Source organism: Pelobates fuscus, chromosome 10 (genome assembly GCF_036172605.1).
Source record: "Pelobates fuscus isolate aPelFus1 chromosome 10, aPelFus1.pri, whole genome shotgun sequence".
Lineage (NCBI taxonomy): Eukaryota > Metazoa > Chordata > Amphibia > Anura > Pelobatidae > Pelobates > Pelobates fuscus.
In genome coordinates this window covers 2,370,668-2,388,709 of record NC_086326.1, presented here as the reverse complement: position 1 = coordinate 2,388,709, position 18,042 = coordinate 2,370,668, and the positions used below count along the sequence as shown (strand labels likewise).

Here is an 18,042-nt window from a genome sequence, read left to right as displayed (position 1 = left end):
CTATTTCTGTCACTTTCTCCAAAATATTGTAAATGTAAAAAAAATAAAAAATACATGCCTGAAAGGTTCACTGTCATCCACAAAGTGGCTGGTCTCCTTTTAACAAAGTTAACCTTGATAAAACTTTAATTATAGATTTTTGTCCAAATTTATGGAAGACATCAAGATCTTTCTAAACTAACAAAACATTTAGGTGCAAATATTTAGCTGGTTTTCAGTACAAACATTAGCCACTTATAAATCATAAGAATAAATAAAATGAAAATTATTAACGAGACTTTTTGGCCCAGTGTGCTTATGTCCAACATGTAAGAACTTTAATTTTGGTCCGAACGGATTAAAAAGGAAAATAAAAATGGGAAGAGGATAGCGGCTGAGCAGTGTGAAAGTAAAGCGTGCGTTTTTAATGGGTTTCATTATTGAGAACCGGGGACAAAAAATAAATATGAGATAAAATTGTGACATATATTGAGGAGCATTGCTGGTGGATTGACCGACAACACTGCAAAGCGGAGATTCCAGGCTGATGAACTCAACTCTAGCAAACACATAAAATCAAACTACATTTTCCCCCAATGTTTATATAAAGCACAAAAAAATGCAATTGATAATGACTATTAATCAGGGTTAATCTTTCACACAGAGGTGTACAGCATCATTTCCAGGACCTGTACGAGAGAGTAGTTTAATGCAGTCCGCCATAAAAATAAAGTTTGTAAGAGAATAGAGGATCCAGTGGGAGAAGGTTATCACACACACAGCACTTCACAGCTCAAGGATCAAAAGCTCCCTCTGCTGGATGGAGGGCAGGCTGCAAGTATTGCTTACTGATGGGGCTTTGTGTTTAGTTTACGCAAGGTAAAGTCCATTGGGGTAGCAAAAGTCAAAATGCTGATAAAATAAAATTCTCGGTTGCTCAGTAATTACCCCAGTGTTTAGCAGCAAGAGTTCAAGTTCCATTTTAAAAAAAAAATAATAATAATAATAATATACATATATGTACACAACAGAAGACTCTTGTTAAAAAGGAATAGTCAGCGTCAGCCTGTGTTTGGCAGGAGAGATGAGAGGTCTGGATGACTAGGGACACAAATATGCCACTCGACACTTATTACAGGAATCTAGGAGAGACCCTGAGGAGCGTGCAATGTTCCTGGGCCACGTGAAGAGGCTGGGGTCCTATCTGTACCCCTGAGAGCTACCACATGATGTTGCACCATCTGGAGAGAAGAGAGAGAACCATTAATAGAAATCACAAACATATTTGTGTCCAAGATATAATGAAGATTTAGTAAAACAGCCATTATTTGCAATTAAAGACCAGTCTTTATCAAATGCTATTTATTTCATGACAACCCATATAACAAAACCCAAAACCGTTTCGACACAAAACCCATTCCAAACTGTATTCAAGTAATACAAAGCTTCGTTTGATTTAAAAATATAAAGAAGAATACATTTTTATTTTTTTTTAATAATATATAGACACAATACATTTAATAATATATAGACACAATATTGAACACAGATCTGAAACCCAGTCAAGCCATAAGACTTGCTTTTAAAACCTAGATTCCTTTGAGTTTGTGGTTGCTGTAGTTCAACAAAGAATCACATTATTGCCTCATTATTCCATTTTAAACATTGATTCCTTTGAGTCTGTGTTTTCTGTATACAGCAGCTTTGAAACAACCTTATGCTGATGATTTGCATTAACAATAAAACAGCTGTCCATGAGTGGTTCACTGGCTTTGCATCTTTTCCCAAACTCCTATTTGCCGCGGTCGTACTAGGTACGTCTGCGGTACTTAACCGTTTTTTGTCGGATGTATGTAGTACGTCCACGGTCGTTAAGGGCATATACATAAATATCTATCGATATAGATATATAGATATCTCTCTCTCTCTCTCTTATATTATATATTAATATCAAAATACAGTTAGAATTACATATATACACACACATATATTTAAATAATTTTTTACAAATTATTTTTATAATATATATTTATAATATATAGTGTAATTTTATATTAATATATGTATATATTAAAAAAAATACACGTAGTATGACATACATACATATATATATATATATAAAAATGTATTACCTTTTATTTATTTATTAATTTATTTATTTTTACTTTATTTTATCGGCAGGGGGACTGCCTGTTCTTTTAGAGTGGTCACATGGCCCCTGGGGGTCTTAAATTGGACCCCCTAAGAAGATGACCGATCGCCGGTACATGGGGAGGGAGAGGGAGGGATAGTAGGGGTTAATTTTTTTTTTTATTATTACTATTTACTGAGTGCCTCGACCCCTCGAGGCACTTAGTACAGGCAGAGCATCAGAAACCTGCCTGAAGGCTTCCAATGCTCTGCCTCACTGCGGGCTCCACGTGGAGCAACCCGGAAGTGATCGCTCCAGGGGGAATCGATCACCCGGTGGTCTCGAAGGGGCCCCGGCATTGATGGGGTATTGCAGCGATGCCTCAACATCGAGGCATCAGTGCAATACCATTAGAGCTGCTGGAAGCGTTCATGATCGCTTCCAGAGCTCTAATTACCCCAGGACGTATCAGGTAGGACCGTTTTTTGACGGGCGTACTCGATACGTCCATGGTCCTTAAGGGGTTAAAATGCAAGTCTTATATGGTCCTACTCACATTTTATAGAGCTTAGAGCAGCTCTAGTATGATGGCCGTACAGTGGTATAACATATTGCACTATTGGCTTTCTGCTTTGTTTTATTTTGTATATCTATGCGGTTCCCAGGAAAACTTTGGATTCAGTATCCCTGTAGAAAAGAACGAAAAGACTCATTTGATGGGATTTGGCTGCTACCTTTGGCTTTGGACTTTTAGATTTGCTACTTGTTCTATGTTTTATTTGTTTTAGTCTTTTATTATTTTCAACATATTTGTTCACAATTAAAGTAACTTTTTCCTGTTTTGCTGCAAAGACTAACATATCATCTGTTTAGATAAAAATAAAGGGACAAAGGAAATTGAAGCTGTAAATCCTGGCCAGTAACCACGTATGTGAGAAATGTTTAATCCTTAGACACAGTAGGATCGCCTCGGCACCGAAAGAGGAGATTTTTGAATGTGTGTTCTATGCTCTGTTGGTAACCAGTCAAACAGAAAGATAACGGGAGGGATTTCACTTACTGTAAGTCAATTCGTCTCCTGCTCTTTTACGAGATTGGTCGCCCCTGTTGGGAAGGTAAAGGGGGGGGGGGGAAATGTTCAAAAGTTAAAGAATGCAAAAAAAACAAAACATACAAACAATAAGGTGCAAACAGGATAGAAATCTATCAAAGTGTTTCAGCATTCACACAGCAGAACCAGCGGCTAAAATGACTGATTTGTTTCTCATCCAGTGGTTTCCCAGGTTAAGACCCAAAATTCAGTCCCCCTGTTATTTAAATGAACTCCCTATGACCAGAACAGACAAATCATATTAAGGTAACTGCTCAAAATGAATGATTCTGTAACGGTATGGTCTTCGTGCATCAGATCTCTCAGATACTGGGAAATATCGGACTGGTTTTGCACAAATAGTTTTGTTATATTTTGCCTATAGGATAAGGACAAGCCTTTACTGCCTTACTAGTTCTGTTACATTGCAAGCAGGCATAATGTACAAACAGAAGTCACACCTCCCAACCTATCATATAAACAGGGCTCAAAATGTATATTTGTGCAATATTAGACCGGCCTAAAGATTACCGCTGCAATTCTGAATGATAATAGGAAACTAATTGACACGAAGTCCAGAGGTCCTCAAATACCCCCGTCATCCTTCAGTCCAATCTGCAGTGCAGAATTTTTTTTTTTAAATATTTTTTTTTTTTTTTTTTTTTTTTTTAATTCTTTATTTTATTTGTGCATAGAATGAACAATCAGTTTTGTACTGCCACGACAGCTGGTACAAACACAAAAGAATCATGCGGTAATAGTAATGTGGCATAAGAAACACTGCACTTTTTTTTTTATATAAACAGGCTTAAGTCACTACGGTAGTTATGTGGTTTTCATCATACAGGCTATACATTATCAACACCCAGTAGGGTGCTAACTGCTCAATAAGATTGAACCATGTCACTTCGAGGTTAACTTTGCTTAATACGATTCAACTATGCGTAATAATAATATATTGCCCTGCTTGAGTGAAGAGTGGCGGTGTAAATATTCTAGGCTTTTACCAGGGAGAGACAGTGTGAGTCATGAGAGGAGTGACAGCAGGACATGAAAAATAAAAACAGTTAGAAAGACAATGAGAAAAACAAACAAAATTTTGCTGTTCAGGATAATATTTCAATCACCTAAGGGTGGTCCAAGTAGGGCTGCTAGGTTCTATATAGGCAGTATAGTAATTAACAGTAAAACAAATATGGACAAACAGAAAAAGGAACGTTAAATCCCAGAAAATATAACTGTAACTGGCTGATAGCCTTGTTTTACTGGGTCTGGTGTGAGTCCGTTCATGGCGTTCAACCTATGCCGCTTAAAGTCCAGGTACAATGAGGGTGCCTGATACCAGTCCCTGTGTCCCCCACTTGCTCTCTCTGTGTGCGGTGCAGCGGCAGGGGCAGGTGTGTCCTCCGTTTGCCGTCGGTCTCGTCTGCCATGCGTCTTGAGGGGACTTTCCCAGGGTTGCGCTGCCCCCGACGGGTGAGTCTGGAGCTCTGCGGTCGAGGTGAGTAGGAATGTATGGGTGAAGCAGCGCCTTGTGTGAGGGGGGTGGCTGGGGCTGCTGATTCGCTAGCAGGTGGGGCATGTTGGTGTGACCTCGCTTGTGGCGAAGGGGCGCAAATGCTGGTGCCCAGGGTACCTGTTGTCGATTCTCGCCGTGCCGGTCCCCGGCGGGGAGGCTCCTTGGAGGTACGGGGGGGACATCCGCCCAGTCGGCGCCTGAGTGCCGGGCGAATCCAGGCCGCCACCATTTTAATTGCCACTTGAAAGAGTCTCCTTTGGGCATGAAACTGTGTCCAGAGGGTAGAGTAAATCCGCTTATAAAACTCCTGTGTTCGCCCAGGAGGTTTGATTGGTGCGTGGCTTGTGGCTTGCCGCGACCGTGTCGCCATTTTGTTTGGGCCTGAGCAGTCCCTTGTTGCCTTGGGTGTTAGCGTTGCAGTCTCGCTGTGCGGGTTCATCGCTTGTTGCCTGGGCGACCATGCTTGGATCGGGATAACCCCCACCGATCCGGGGGGGGGGGGGAGCATCATTCCGCCGGTGCTGTCGACGAGAGGACGGGGAGATCGGCCGCCTCTCCCCTGTTCCCGCGTCAGTAGGCCGCCTGCATGCATCCGTGGATTATGTGTATCGATTTTCACAAGACAGGTATCTTTGTGTTCAGTGGGGCACACTGAGCTCAGGCAGGGTATTCTGATGCTGGTGAGAGTCGCTTTTGCCTAGTTTTAGGGCAGTTTTCTCGATTTAGCTGCAGGAGCTCTGCAGCCATGCGTGTGATCAGGATGCTGGTCAGGCTCCGCCCCCCCGCAGTGCAGAATTTTCACATTAATTTCACTTCTTAAAATTCGCTCAGTCTGTCTGACACGTGTACTGTACATTTAATATCCATATAATGCTTTGCTTGTCCGTGTACGGGTGTCTTTGTGTGTCTGATATTGTAAACCAAATGAGAACCTTTCAGATAAAGAAACCCCAATATCCACACTCTCTGTAAGGTACAAACTCTTCCAAGTTCCCTGCAGAGTATACGTTCGGGCATTTTCAGTAAAGGAGGACATTTAGGACATGTGCGGTTATAAAAGTGCTGTGTCAGGTTGACAGATTTTCTTATGGCTGAGAAATAAAATAGAGGTTGCTTAGCAATATAGAAAAGCCTGATTACATTACAGATTACCGTATGTGGAAATTAGAATCATCTAGCACAGGACAGCTCCAGCAAACCATCCATGTGCCAGTAATAGCTGCTTCTAACGCATTCTAACCATTGCTGTGGCAGCAGGTTAAGAGTTTCAATCAGTTTCTTTCTATAACAATAAAGCAATTAAAAATTGGTTGGTGTGTTGTTTATTACATGAGAGATTGGGGTGATCGCACGTGTGCTGAGCACTATTCATATCTGTGTATTGCGTTCGTTGCGAGTAATCGGAAGATCAGATGGCTCACGAGATCAGCACATTTGTCCCAAACATTGATTAACCAATCACAGCCCCCCGATTGAGTCAGTGGCTGGCAGATTGACCAGATTACACGACTTCAAGCCGTTCAGGCTGCACTGACAGCAGCCATCGATAATGGTGGCAGGACAAGAGTCAAGTCAAAGGATTAATGTAGGTAACAGTGTATCCACCAAAAAGTAGCAGTTCTCTTCATAAAATGGAAATGTTACAAAACATAAAAGCTTTAGGAGATTAAAAGTTCTCTATCAAGCACTCGCAAAGCTATATACACATCATTATGAAACAGCTGCAGTAATCTCATGACTACATAGTGGCTTTCTTTGCCAACCCTATATGGATTTTTCCCATGTACATATACAGCCAGAGCTCCTAAATGCCCTTTCCTTAATCTATTCAGTGCTATAAAGAGAACCAATAAAAGAGGATGTGGACAGGCTGACCTGGTGAATCCATTCTGCATGAGTTCTTGCTGCAGCTTCATGTCCTGCGCAGCATAGTCTTGGAGCTCAGACTCGATGGCCGGCGGCAGAATATTGGGGATAAATTTGGAAAACAGCGTTGGTGCAAGCTGAACCCACTCTGGGACACAGATGGAAAAAATTGCAGGAAAAACAGGGGGAAAAAGTAAAAATGTAAGATCAGAAGTTAAATGTCAGTACATGAATCACAGTGATAACAGACATGTGAAAGCATAGAGTTAGTGTTTTATTATACCAGCGGGGAGCATTGCTATCGTCTACCTATATGGAAGAACATGCTAACCACGTGAAGCAATATTAAATGTGACAGCATGATAATGCCATTACTAGTAAGATCATAGAATAGATGGAATTCAAAATGTTCTTATAGTGACAAGATAATGTTTCGTGTGGCTGCAGCCTCCAAAAACCGTTCTAAATAATAAGTTATGTCTAGAACAATGAACACATCTTTATTTTTCTGTACAATATACCAGTCCCAAATACAGATTGGAGGCATAAATGCACAAGATATAATATTTGTATTCATTCCATTTCCAGGAAATTAAGAGATGCTCCATGTATTACTGGGCACGGGCGGTTCAGGGTAAACCAACAGACGCAGGAAAAGCAGGTGTTCCAGCACGCTTTTCCGCTTTCAAAAAAAATAAATTTAAAAACATTCAAGAAGTAAACTAAATGCATGAAAAAGCTTCATACCAAAAGCAGCAATAGCCTGCAGTACAAACTATGGTGTTTCTATCACTAAACCTTTATAGGGTAACTCCATGCATCATGAACTAAAGTGGCCATGGTGCCTGAATTCTGGATGTGCAGCATTTCCCTTTGAAATCACAAACTCAGCAGAGTGTTATAGAGGAAAATATAGTACAGGGATCCAGGAGAGCTGGAATTAATGCAGGGCTTGACAAATTTGTTTGGAATCTAAAAGCCAGCTAAAAAAGTTAGGAGCCAGTCATTTCAACGAGAAAAATACATTCTTAACTATAGTCACCAGAACCACTACAGCTTGAGGCTTTTCAGTGTTAACAATGCCTTTTCTACCAAAAGGCAGTGTTTACATTGCTGCTTAGTAACACCTCTAGTGACAATCACTCAGACAGCCACTAGAGAGTCCTGGGTCACTGCTGCACACACGCAGACACACACGCGCGCGCGCACACACACACTAAGACAGGCAAACACGCGCGCTCACACACACACTAAGACAGGCAAACACGCGCGCACACACACACTAAGACAGGCAAACACGCGCGCACACACACACTAAGACAGACACACTAAGACAGGCACACACGCGCACACACACACACACACACACGCACACAGAGACAGGCACACACACACATTAAGACAGAGACACACACACACACACACTAAGACAGACACACACACACACACTAAGACAGACACACACACACACTAAGACAGGCAAACACACACACACTAAGACAGGCACACACACACACACACACACACACACACTAAGACAGGCACACACGCACTAAGACAGACACACACGCACACACACACACACACACACTAAGACAGGCACACACGCACTAAGACAGGCACACGCGCGCGCGCGCACACACTAAGACAGGCACACACGCACACACACACACACACACACACACACACACTAAGACAGGCACACACGCACTAAGACAGACACACGCGCGCGCGCGCACACACTAAGACAGGCGCGCACACACACACACTGAGACAGGCACACACGCGCGCACACACACACACACACACTAAGACAGGCACACACACACACACACACTAAGACAGGCGCGCGCGCGCACACACACACACACACTAAGACAGGCACACACGCGCGCACACACACTAAGACAGGCACACACGTGCGCACACACACACGCTAAGACAGGCACACACACACACACACACACTAAGACAGGCACACACACACACACACACACTAAGACAGGCACGCGCGCGCGCACACACACACACACTAAGACAGGCACACACGCGCGCACACACACTAAGACAGGCACACACGTGCGCACACACACCCACACACACACTAAGACAGGGACACACACACACACTAAGACAGGCACACACACGCACACACTAAGACAGGCACACACGTGCGCACACGCGCGCGCACACACACTAAGAGAGGCACACACACACACACACTAAGAGAGGCACACACACACACACACACACTAAGAGAGGCACACACACACACTAAGAGAGGCACACACACACACACTAAGACAGGCACACGCGCGCACACACACTAAGACAGGCACACGCGCGCACACACACTAAGACAGGCACACGCGCGCACACACACTAAGACAGGCACACGCGCGCACACACACTAAGACAGGCACACGCGCGCACACACACTAAGAGGCACACACGCGCGCACGCACACTAAGAGGCACACACGCGCGCACGCACACCAAGACAGGCGCGCGCACACCAAGACAGGCGCGCGCGCGCACACCAAGACAGGCGCGCGCGCGCACTAAGACAGGCGCGCGCACTAAGACAGGCGCGCGCACTAAGACAGGCGCGCGCACCAAGACAGGCGCGCGCACCAAGACAGGCGCGCGCACCAAGACAGGCGCGCGCACCAAGACAGGCGCGCGCACCAAGACAGGCGCGCGCACCAAGACAGGGGCGCGCACACTAAGACAGGGGCGCGCACACTAAGACAGGGGCGCGCACACTAAGACAGGGGCGCGCACACTAAGACAGGGGCGCGCACACTAAGACAGGGGCGCGCACACTAAGACAGGGGCGCGCACACTAAGACAGGGGCGCGCACACTAAGACAGGGGCGCGCACACTAAGACAGGGGCGCGCACACTAAGACAGGGGCGCGCACACTAAGACAGGGGCGCGCACACTAAGACAGGGGCGCGCACACTAAGACAGGGGCGCGCACACTAAGACAGGGGCGCGCACACTAAGACAGGCACACACACACACACACACAGTAAGACAGGCACACACACACACACACACACACAGTAAGACAGGCACACACACACACACACTGTAACGGATCCACTGGCACCCCGACTGGGTACCTCCGTTGAAAGATGCTCCTAGCGCTTCCAGAGGACTCCAAGCACTCCACCAGACACCATAAGCACCGCAGGCTGCAGCTATCTCCCTTCAGAACGAAGCAGGAACAAGCTCTTACAAGAGCTCAGTGATTATAGCAAGGGAATATGCCTAGCATAGCAATCCCTTGTAGCAGATTCCCCCAATAAGACACAGGACTCAAGTTGAGGGTAAAACAGGAACTCTGGACTGGCTCATCCAGCCTGGCTTTTATTTCCAACTCACACATACAGGCCACACCCAGGGGGAGGCATAAAAGAACCAATGACATAGATGTTACCTCCCACACATCCCCTCCCCTTAGTGTGACACATAATCCCATTATGCATACAGTGTAAAATATACTTTTACACAACTTTCATAACTTTAAAACCATACATCACATTCACATAAAAATACATATCCACAATCAATCCATTCAGGGGAACAACATATTAAAAAATGGCATGAATCCGACCAGGGGTTCAAAAGATACTAAAAGTATCTTTTGTTCCTTTCTGGCTGGCAGAAAAACATCCCCACAATGCACCCTGGTTTCCTCCCTTCTGCCCTGGAGTTAATTGGAGAAGTAATCCAATTACCCAGGACTAAAGCCAGACTCCATTAACCACATGGTTGCAAAACAACATAAAACACTTTAAAATACATAAAGTCACATTTACACATAGCACACAGACATTTCACTTATCCCCAGATAGCTGGGATCTGCACGCACAAAACTACAGAATAGCGCGCAGATCCTACTCACACAGTACAATTGCCATGGAGCTAAAGTCTTTCCCATAGTCTTTCATTATATGAATAGGCTCCATGGTATGGCTATCTGGGGTATCACATTCCCATAAAGTCTGGTCCATAGTCCAAAGGCAAGAGGCGGGCAATCAGCCCCCTCCAAGGACACGTGGCGAGGTCGGTTTCGCCACACTTCTCCCCTTTACCCCCCAGACTAACAGGGTACTTGACCTCCTGCCGGTCAGTGCCCTTGTTAGTCCAGCAGCCCACCCACAAGACAGAAACAGCAGAGCAGCCCACCCACAATAAACCGTTACTACACCTGGGTGAGGGAGAATCTTGTCCAGGTTCAGGTGCCTCACCACGGCTGTGTGGGGGACTGGTAGGCTGCCTTGGTAGGTTGCTGAGGGGGCAGAGACCAGCGGTACTCTGTCCTGTTGCCAGCACTACCACGGGAGTAGTCTGGTTGGAGCCTGGTTGCTGGAGACCGACTGTCTCCCCTTTAAATACACCGCTCTGCCGCTGGAGACCGACTGTCTCCCCTTGAGTTACACCGCTCTGCCGCTGGAGACCGACTGTCTCCCCTTTAGTTACACAGCTCTGCTGCTGGAGACCGACTGTCTCCCCTTGAGTTACACAACTCTGCTGCTGGAGACCGACTGTCTCCCCTTTAGTTACACAGCTCTGCTGCTGGAGACAGACTGTCTCCCCTTTGGCTAAACAGCCCTGTTGTGGGGGGGCAGGACCGACCGTCCCTACCCCCTGTGCTGGAAGTGCAGAGACCACGGTCCCATCTGCACAGGTGTGGGGCTTACAGTCTCCCCCTGGTACATTAAGCTGCCGCTGGGGAGAGGTGGTAACCAGCTCCTCTCCCATTAGAACACTCTGCCGCTGGGGAATGGAGACTGGGCTCTCTATTACCTGTACATTAATGATCCGCCGCTGGGGAGAGGTGGTAACAATCTCCTCTCCCATACATACTTTCCGCCTTTGTGGAGGGAGACCGACTGTCTCTCCTCCCAATACAGTGCCCTGCTGCTGGGGAAAGGAGACTGGGCTCCCTATTCCCTGCACATCAATGATACGCTGCTGGGGAGAGGTGGTAGCAAGCTCCTCTCCCATACATACTTTCCGCCTTTGTGGAGGGAGACTGACTGTCTCTCCTCCCAATACATTGTCCTGCTGCTGGGGGGGGAGGTCGATGCTCTCCACTTTCTGTAACTCCAGCTCTAGTTGGGGATCTGGGCCGGTTGCCCAGCATCCCTGTAGGGCCGGTGGAGAGATCTCGGTCCCATCTCCACCTGCCTGCAGGGGGTCCTCCCAGGACCAGTCTATGAGGTCCTCTACCTCGGGTACCTCTGGTTGCTGTTGGGGAGGGAGACCGGTTGTCTCTTCCTCCAATAACCCATTCTGCCGCTGAGGAGTGAGACCGACTGTCTCCCCTCCCTGTAAAACATACTGCCGCTGGGGATCTGGGCCGGGTGCCCAGCATCCCTGTAGGGCCGGTAGAGAGAACTCGGTCCCATCTCCACCGGCCACTTCGGTTTCTTCCTCGTCCCACTCTACCTGTGGCTGGAGTTTCTCCCAACGTGCCCACTGGCCTTCCCTCAACGCCCTGTGTTGTAGGTTCCGGGTCACCATGTCCCACACGAACCGCACGTATTTCTCCTCTGGATTGGGTCCGTAAAACTTCAGGCGCAACCCTACCATCGTGCCAAACTCTAGTACGGAGTAGCTATACGCCATGCTTGCTGTAGCCACTGCTGGTTCCATTATGTTGCTGAAGATAGGGACGCTGCACAACTCCACACGTTACCGGTGTCTCTGAGCTGCTTCTCCTCGCACTAGGACGCCATCCCACCGCTTGCCACCAATGTAACGGATCCACTGGCACCCCGACTGGGTACCTCCGTTGAAAGATGCTCCTAGCGCTTCCAGAGGACTCCAAGCACTCCACCAGACACCATAAGCACCGCAGGCTGCAGCTATCTCCCTTCAGAACGAAGCAGGAACAAGCTCTTACAAGAGCTCAGTGATTATAGCAAGGGAATATGCCTAGCATAGCAATCCCTTGTAGCAGATTCCCCCAATAAGACACAGGACTCAAGTTGAGGGTAAAACAGGAACTCTGGACTGGCTCATCCAGCCTGGCTTTTATTTCCAACTCACACATACAGGCCACACCCAGGGGGAGGCATAAAAGAACCAATGACATAGATGTTACCTCCCACACATCCCCTCCCCTTAGTGTGACACATAATCCCATTATGCATACAGTGTAAAATATACTTTTACACAACTTTCATAACTTTAAAACCATACATCACATTCACATAAAAATACATATCCACAATCAATCCATTCAGGGGAACAACATATTAAAAAATGGCATGAATCCGACCAGGGGTTCAAAAGATACTAAAAGTATCTTTTGTTCCTTTCTGGCTGGCAGAAAAACATCCCCACAATGCACCCTGGTTTCCTCCCTTCTGCCCTGGAGTTAATTGGAGAAGTAATCCAATTACCCAGGACTAAAGCCAGACTCCATTAACCACATGGTTGCAAAACAACATAAAACACTTTAAAATACATAAAGTCACATTTACACATAGCACACAGACATTTCACTTATCCCCAGATAGCTGGGATCTGCACGCACAAAACTACAGAATAGCGCGCAGATCCTACTCACACAGTACAATTGCCATGGAGCTAAAGTCTTTCCCATAGTCTCATTATATGAATAGGCTCCATGGTATGGCTATCTGGGGTATCACATTCCCATAAAGTCTGGTCCATAGTCCAAAGGCAAGAGGCGGGCAATCAGCCCCCTCCAAGGACACGTGGCGAGGTCGGTTTCGCCACACACACACACACAGTAAGACAGGCACACACACACACACAGTAAGACAGGCACACACACACACACACACACACTAAGACAGGCACACACACACACCCACACACTAAGACAGGCACACACACACACCCACACACTAAGACAGGCACACACACACACCCACACACTAAGACAGGCACACACACACACCCACACACTAAGACAGGCACACACACACCCACACACTAAGACAGGCACACACACACACACACACACTAAGACAGGCACACACACACACACTAAGACAGGCACACACACACACACACACACTAAGACAGGCACACACACACACACTAAGACAGGCACACACACACACACACACACACTAAGACAGGCACACACACACACACACACACACACTAAGACAGGCACACACACACACTAAGACAGGCACACACACACACACACTAAGACAGGCACACACACACACACACACACACACACACTAAGACAGGCACGCACACACACACACACTAAGACAGGCACACACACACACACTAAGACAGGCGCACACACACACACACACACTAAGACAGGCGCGCACACACACACACACACACACACACACACACACACTAAGACAGGCACGCACACACACACACACACACACACACTAAGACAGGCACACACACACACACACACACTAAGACAGGCACACACACACACACACACACACACTAAGACAGGCGCACACACACACACACTAAGACAGGCACACACACACACTAAGACAGGCACACACACACACTAAGACAGGCACACACACACACTAAGACAGGCACACACACACACTAAGACAGGCACACACACACTAAGACAGGCACACACACACTAAGACAGGCACACACACACACGAAGACAGGCACACACACTCACGAAGACAGGCGCACACACACACACACACACACACACACTAAGACAGGCACACACACACACTAAGACAGGCACACACACACACACACACACACACACTAAGACAGGCACACACACTCACGAAGACAGGCACACACACACACACACACACTAAGACAGGCACACACTAAGACAGGCACACACACACACTAAGACAGGCACACACACACACTAAGACAGGCACACACACACACTAAGACAGGCACACACACACACTAAGACAGGCACACACACACTAAGACAGGCACACACACACACACACTAAGACAGGCGCACACACACACACACACACCCACACACTAAGACAGGCACACACACACACTCTGTAAGACAGGCACACCCACACACTAAGACAGGCGCACACACACACACACACACACTAAGACAGGCACACACACACACTAAGACAGGCACACACACACACACTAAGACAGGCGCACACACACACACACACTAAGACAGGCGCACACACACACACACTAAGACAGGCGCACACACACACACACACTAAGACAGGCGCACACACACACACACACACTAAGACAGGCGCACACACACACACACACACACACTAAGACAGGCGCACACACACACACACACTAAGACAGGCACGCACACACACACACTAAGACAGGCACACACACACACACACTAAGACAGGCACACACACACACACACTAAGACAGGCGCACACACACACACACACTAAGACAGGCACACACACACTAAGACAGGCGCACACACACACACACACACTAAGACAGGCACACACACACACTAAGACAGGCACACACACACACTAAGACAGGCACACACACACACTAAGACAGGCACACACACTCACTAAGACAGGCACACACACTCACTAAGACAGGCACACACACTCACTAAGACAGGCACACACACTCACTAAGACAGGCACACACACTCACTAAGACAGGCACACACACTCACTAAGACAGGCACACACACTCACTAAGACAGGCACACACACTCACTAAGACAGGCACACACACTCACTAAGACAGGCACACACACTCACTAAGACAGGCACACACTCACTAAGACAGGCACACACTCACTAAGACAGGCACACACACACACACACTAAGACAGGCACACACACACACTAAGACAGGCACACACACACACACACTAAGACAGGCACACACACACACTAAGACAGGCACACACACACACTAAGACAGGCACACACACACACTAAGACAGGCACACACGCACACTAAGACAGGCACACACGCACACACACTAAGACAGGCACACACACACACACACACACTAAGACAGGCACACACACACACACACTAAGACAGGCACACACACACACACACACACACTAAGACAGGCACACACACACACACACACACTAAGACAGGCACACACACACACACTAAGACAGGCACACACACACACACACTAAGACAGGCACACACACACACTAAGACAGGCACACACACACACTAAGACAGGCACACACACACACACACACTAAGACAGGCACGCACACACACACACTAAGACAGGCACGCACACACACACACACACTAAGACAGGCACGCACACACACACACTAAGACAGGCACGCACACACACACACACTAAGACAGGCACGCACACACACACACACTAAGACAGGCACGCACACACACACACACTAAGACAGGCACGCACACACACACACACACTAAGACAGGCACGCACACACACACACTAAGACAGGCACGCACACACACACACACTAAGACAGGCACGCACACACACACACACTAAGACAGGCACGCACACACACACACACTAAGACAGGCACGCACACACACTAAGACAGGCACGCACACACACTAAGACAGGCACGCACACACACTAAGACAGGCACGCACACACACTAAGACAGGCACGCACACACACTAAGACAGGCAGGCACACACACTAAGACAGGCACGCACACACACTAAGACAGGCACGCACACACACTAAGACAGGCACGCACACACACTAAGACAGGCACGCGCACACACACACTAAGACAGGCACGCACACACACTAAGACAGGCACGCACACACATTAAGACAGGCACGCACACACACTAAGACAGGCACACACACACACTAAGACAGGCACACACACACACTAAGACAGGCACACACACACTAAGACAGGCACACACACACTAAGACAGGCACACACACACTAAGACAGGCACACACACACTAAGACAGGCACACACACACTAAGACAGGCACACACACACTAAGACAGGCACACACACACTAAGACAGGCACACACACACTAAGACAGGCACGCACACACTAAGACAGGCACGCACACACACACACACTAAGACAGGCACGCACACACTAAGACAGGCACGCACACACACACACACACACTAAGACAGGCACGCACACACTAAGACAGGCACACACACACACACACACACACACACTAAGACAGGCACACACACGCTAAGACAGGCGCACACACACTAAGACAGGCGCACACACACTAAGACAGGCGCACACACACACACTAAGACAGGCACACACACACACACACACACACACACTAAGACAGGCACACACACACACACACTAAGACAGGCACACACACACACACACTAAGACAGGCACACACACACACACACTAAGACAGGCACACACACACACACACTAAGACAGGCACACACACACACTAAGACAGGCACACACACACACTAAGACAGGCACACACACACTAAGAGAGGCGCACACACACACACTAAGAGAGGCACACACACACACACACACACACTAAGAGAGGCACACACACACACACACACTAAGAGAGGCACACACACACACACACACACACACACACACTAAGAGAGGCACACACACACACACACACACTAAGAGAGGCACACACACACACTAAGAGAGGCACACACACACACTAAGAGAGGCACACACACACACTAAGAGAGGCACACACACACACTAAGAGAGGCACACACACACACTAAGAGAGGCACACACACACACACACACACACACTAAGAGAGGCACACACACACACTAAGAGGCACACACACACACTAAGAGAGGCACACACACACACACACACTAAGAGAGGCACACACACACACACACTAAGAGAGGCACACACACACACACACACACACACACACTAAGACAGGCACACACACACACACTAAGACAGGCACACACACACACACACACACTAAGACAGACACACACACACACACACACACACTAAGACAGGCACACACACACTAAGACAGGCACACACACACACTAAGACAGGCACACACACACTAAGACAGGCACACACACACACACACTAAGACAGGCACACACACTCACTCACTAAGACAGGCACACACACTCACACACTAAGACAGGCACACACACTCACTAAGACAGGCACACACTCACTAAGACAGGCACACACTCACTAAGACAGGCACACACACACACACACACACACACACACACTAAGACAGGCACACACACACACTAAGACAGGCACACACACACTAAGACAGGCACACACACACTAAGACAGGCACACACACACTAAGACAGGCACACACACACACACACACACACTAAGACAGGCACACACACACACACACACACTAAGACAGGCACACACACACACACTAAGACAGGCACACACACACACACACTAAGACAGGCACACACACACACACACTAAGACAGGCACACA

At 47.6% G+C, this 18,042-nt stretch overlaps 1 protein-coding gene across 1 annotated transcript in view; it reads right to left on the bottom strand.

Moving 5' to 3' along the window:
* Window positions 1-383: 383 nt before the first annotated feature.
* Window positions 384-18,042, bottom strand: part of CACUL1 (CDK2 associated cullin domain 1) — a 68,771-nt gene continuing 51,112 nt past the window's right edge. The window contains exons 7-9 of the mRNA XM_063435049.1: window positions 6,595-6,733; window positions 3,171-3,214; window positions 384-1,220 (exon numbers count right to left, since the gene is read on the bottom strand). Of these exons, the coding sequence (XP_063291119.1) occupies window positions 1,180-1,220; window positions 3,171-3,214; window positions 6,595-6,733 (224 nt within the window). The 3' untranslated portion in view covers window positions 384-1,179. The remainder of the gene's footprint in view (window positions 1,221-3,170; window positions 3,215-6,594; window positions 6,734-18,042) is intronic.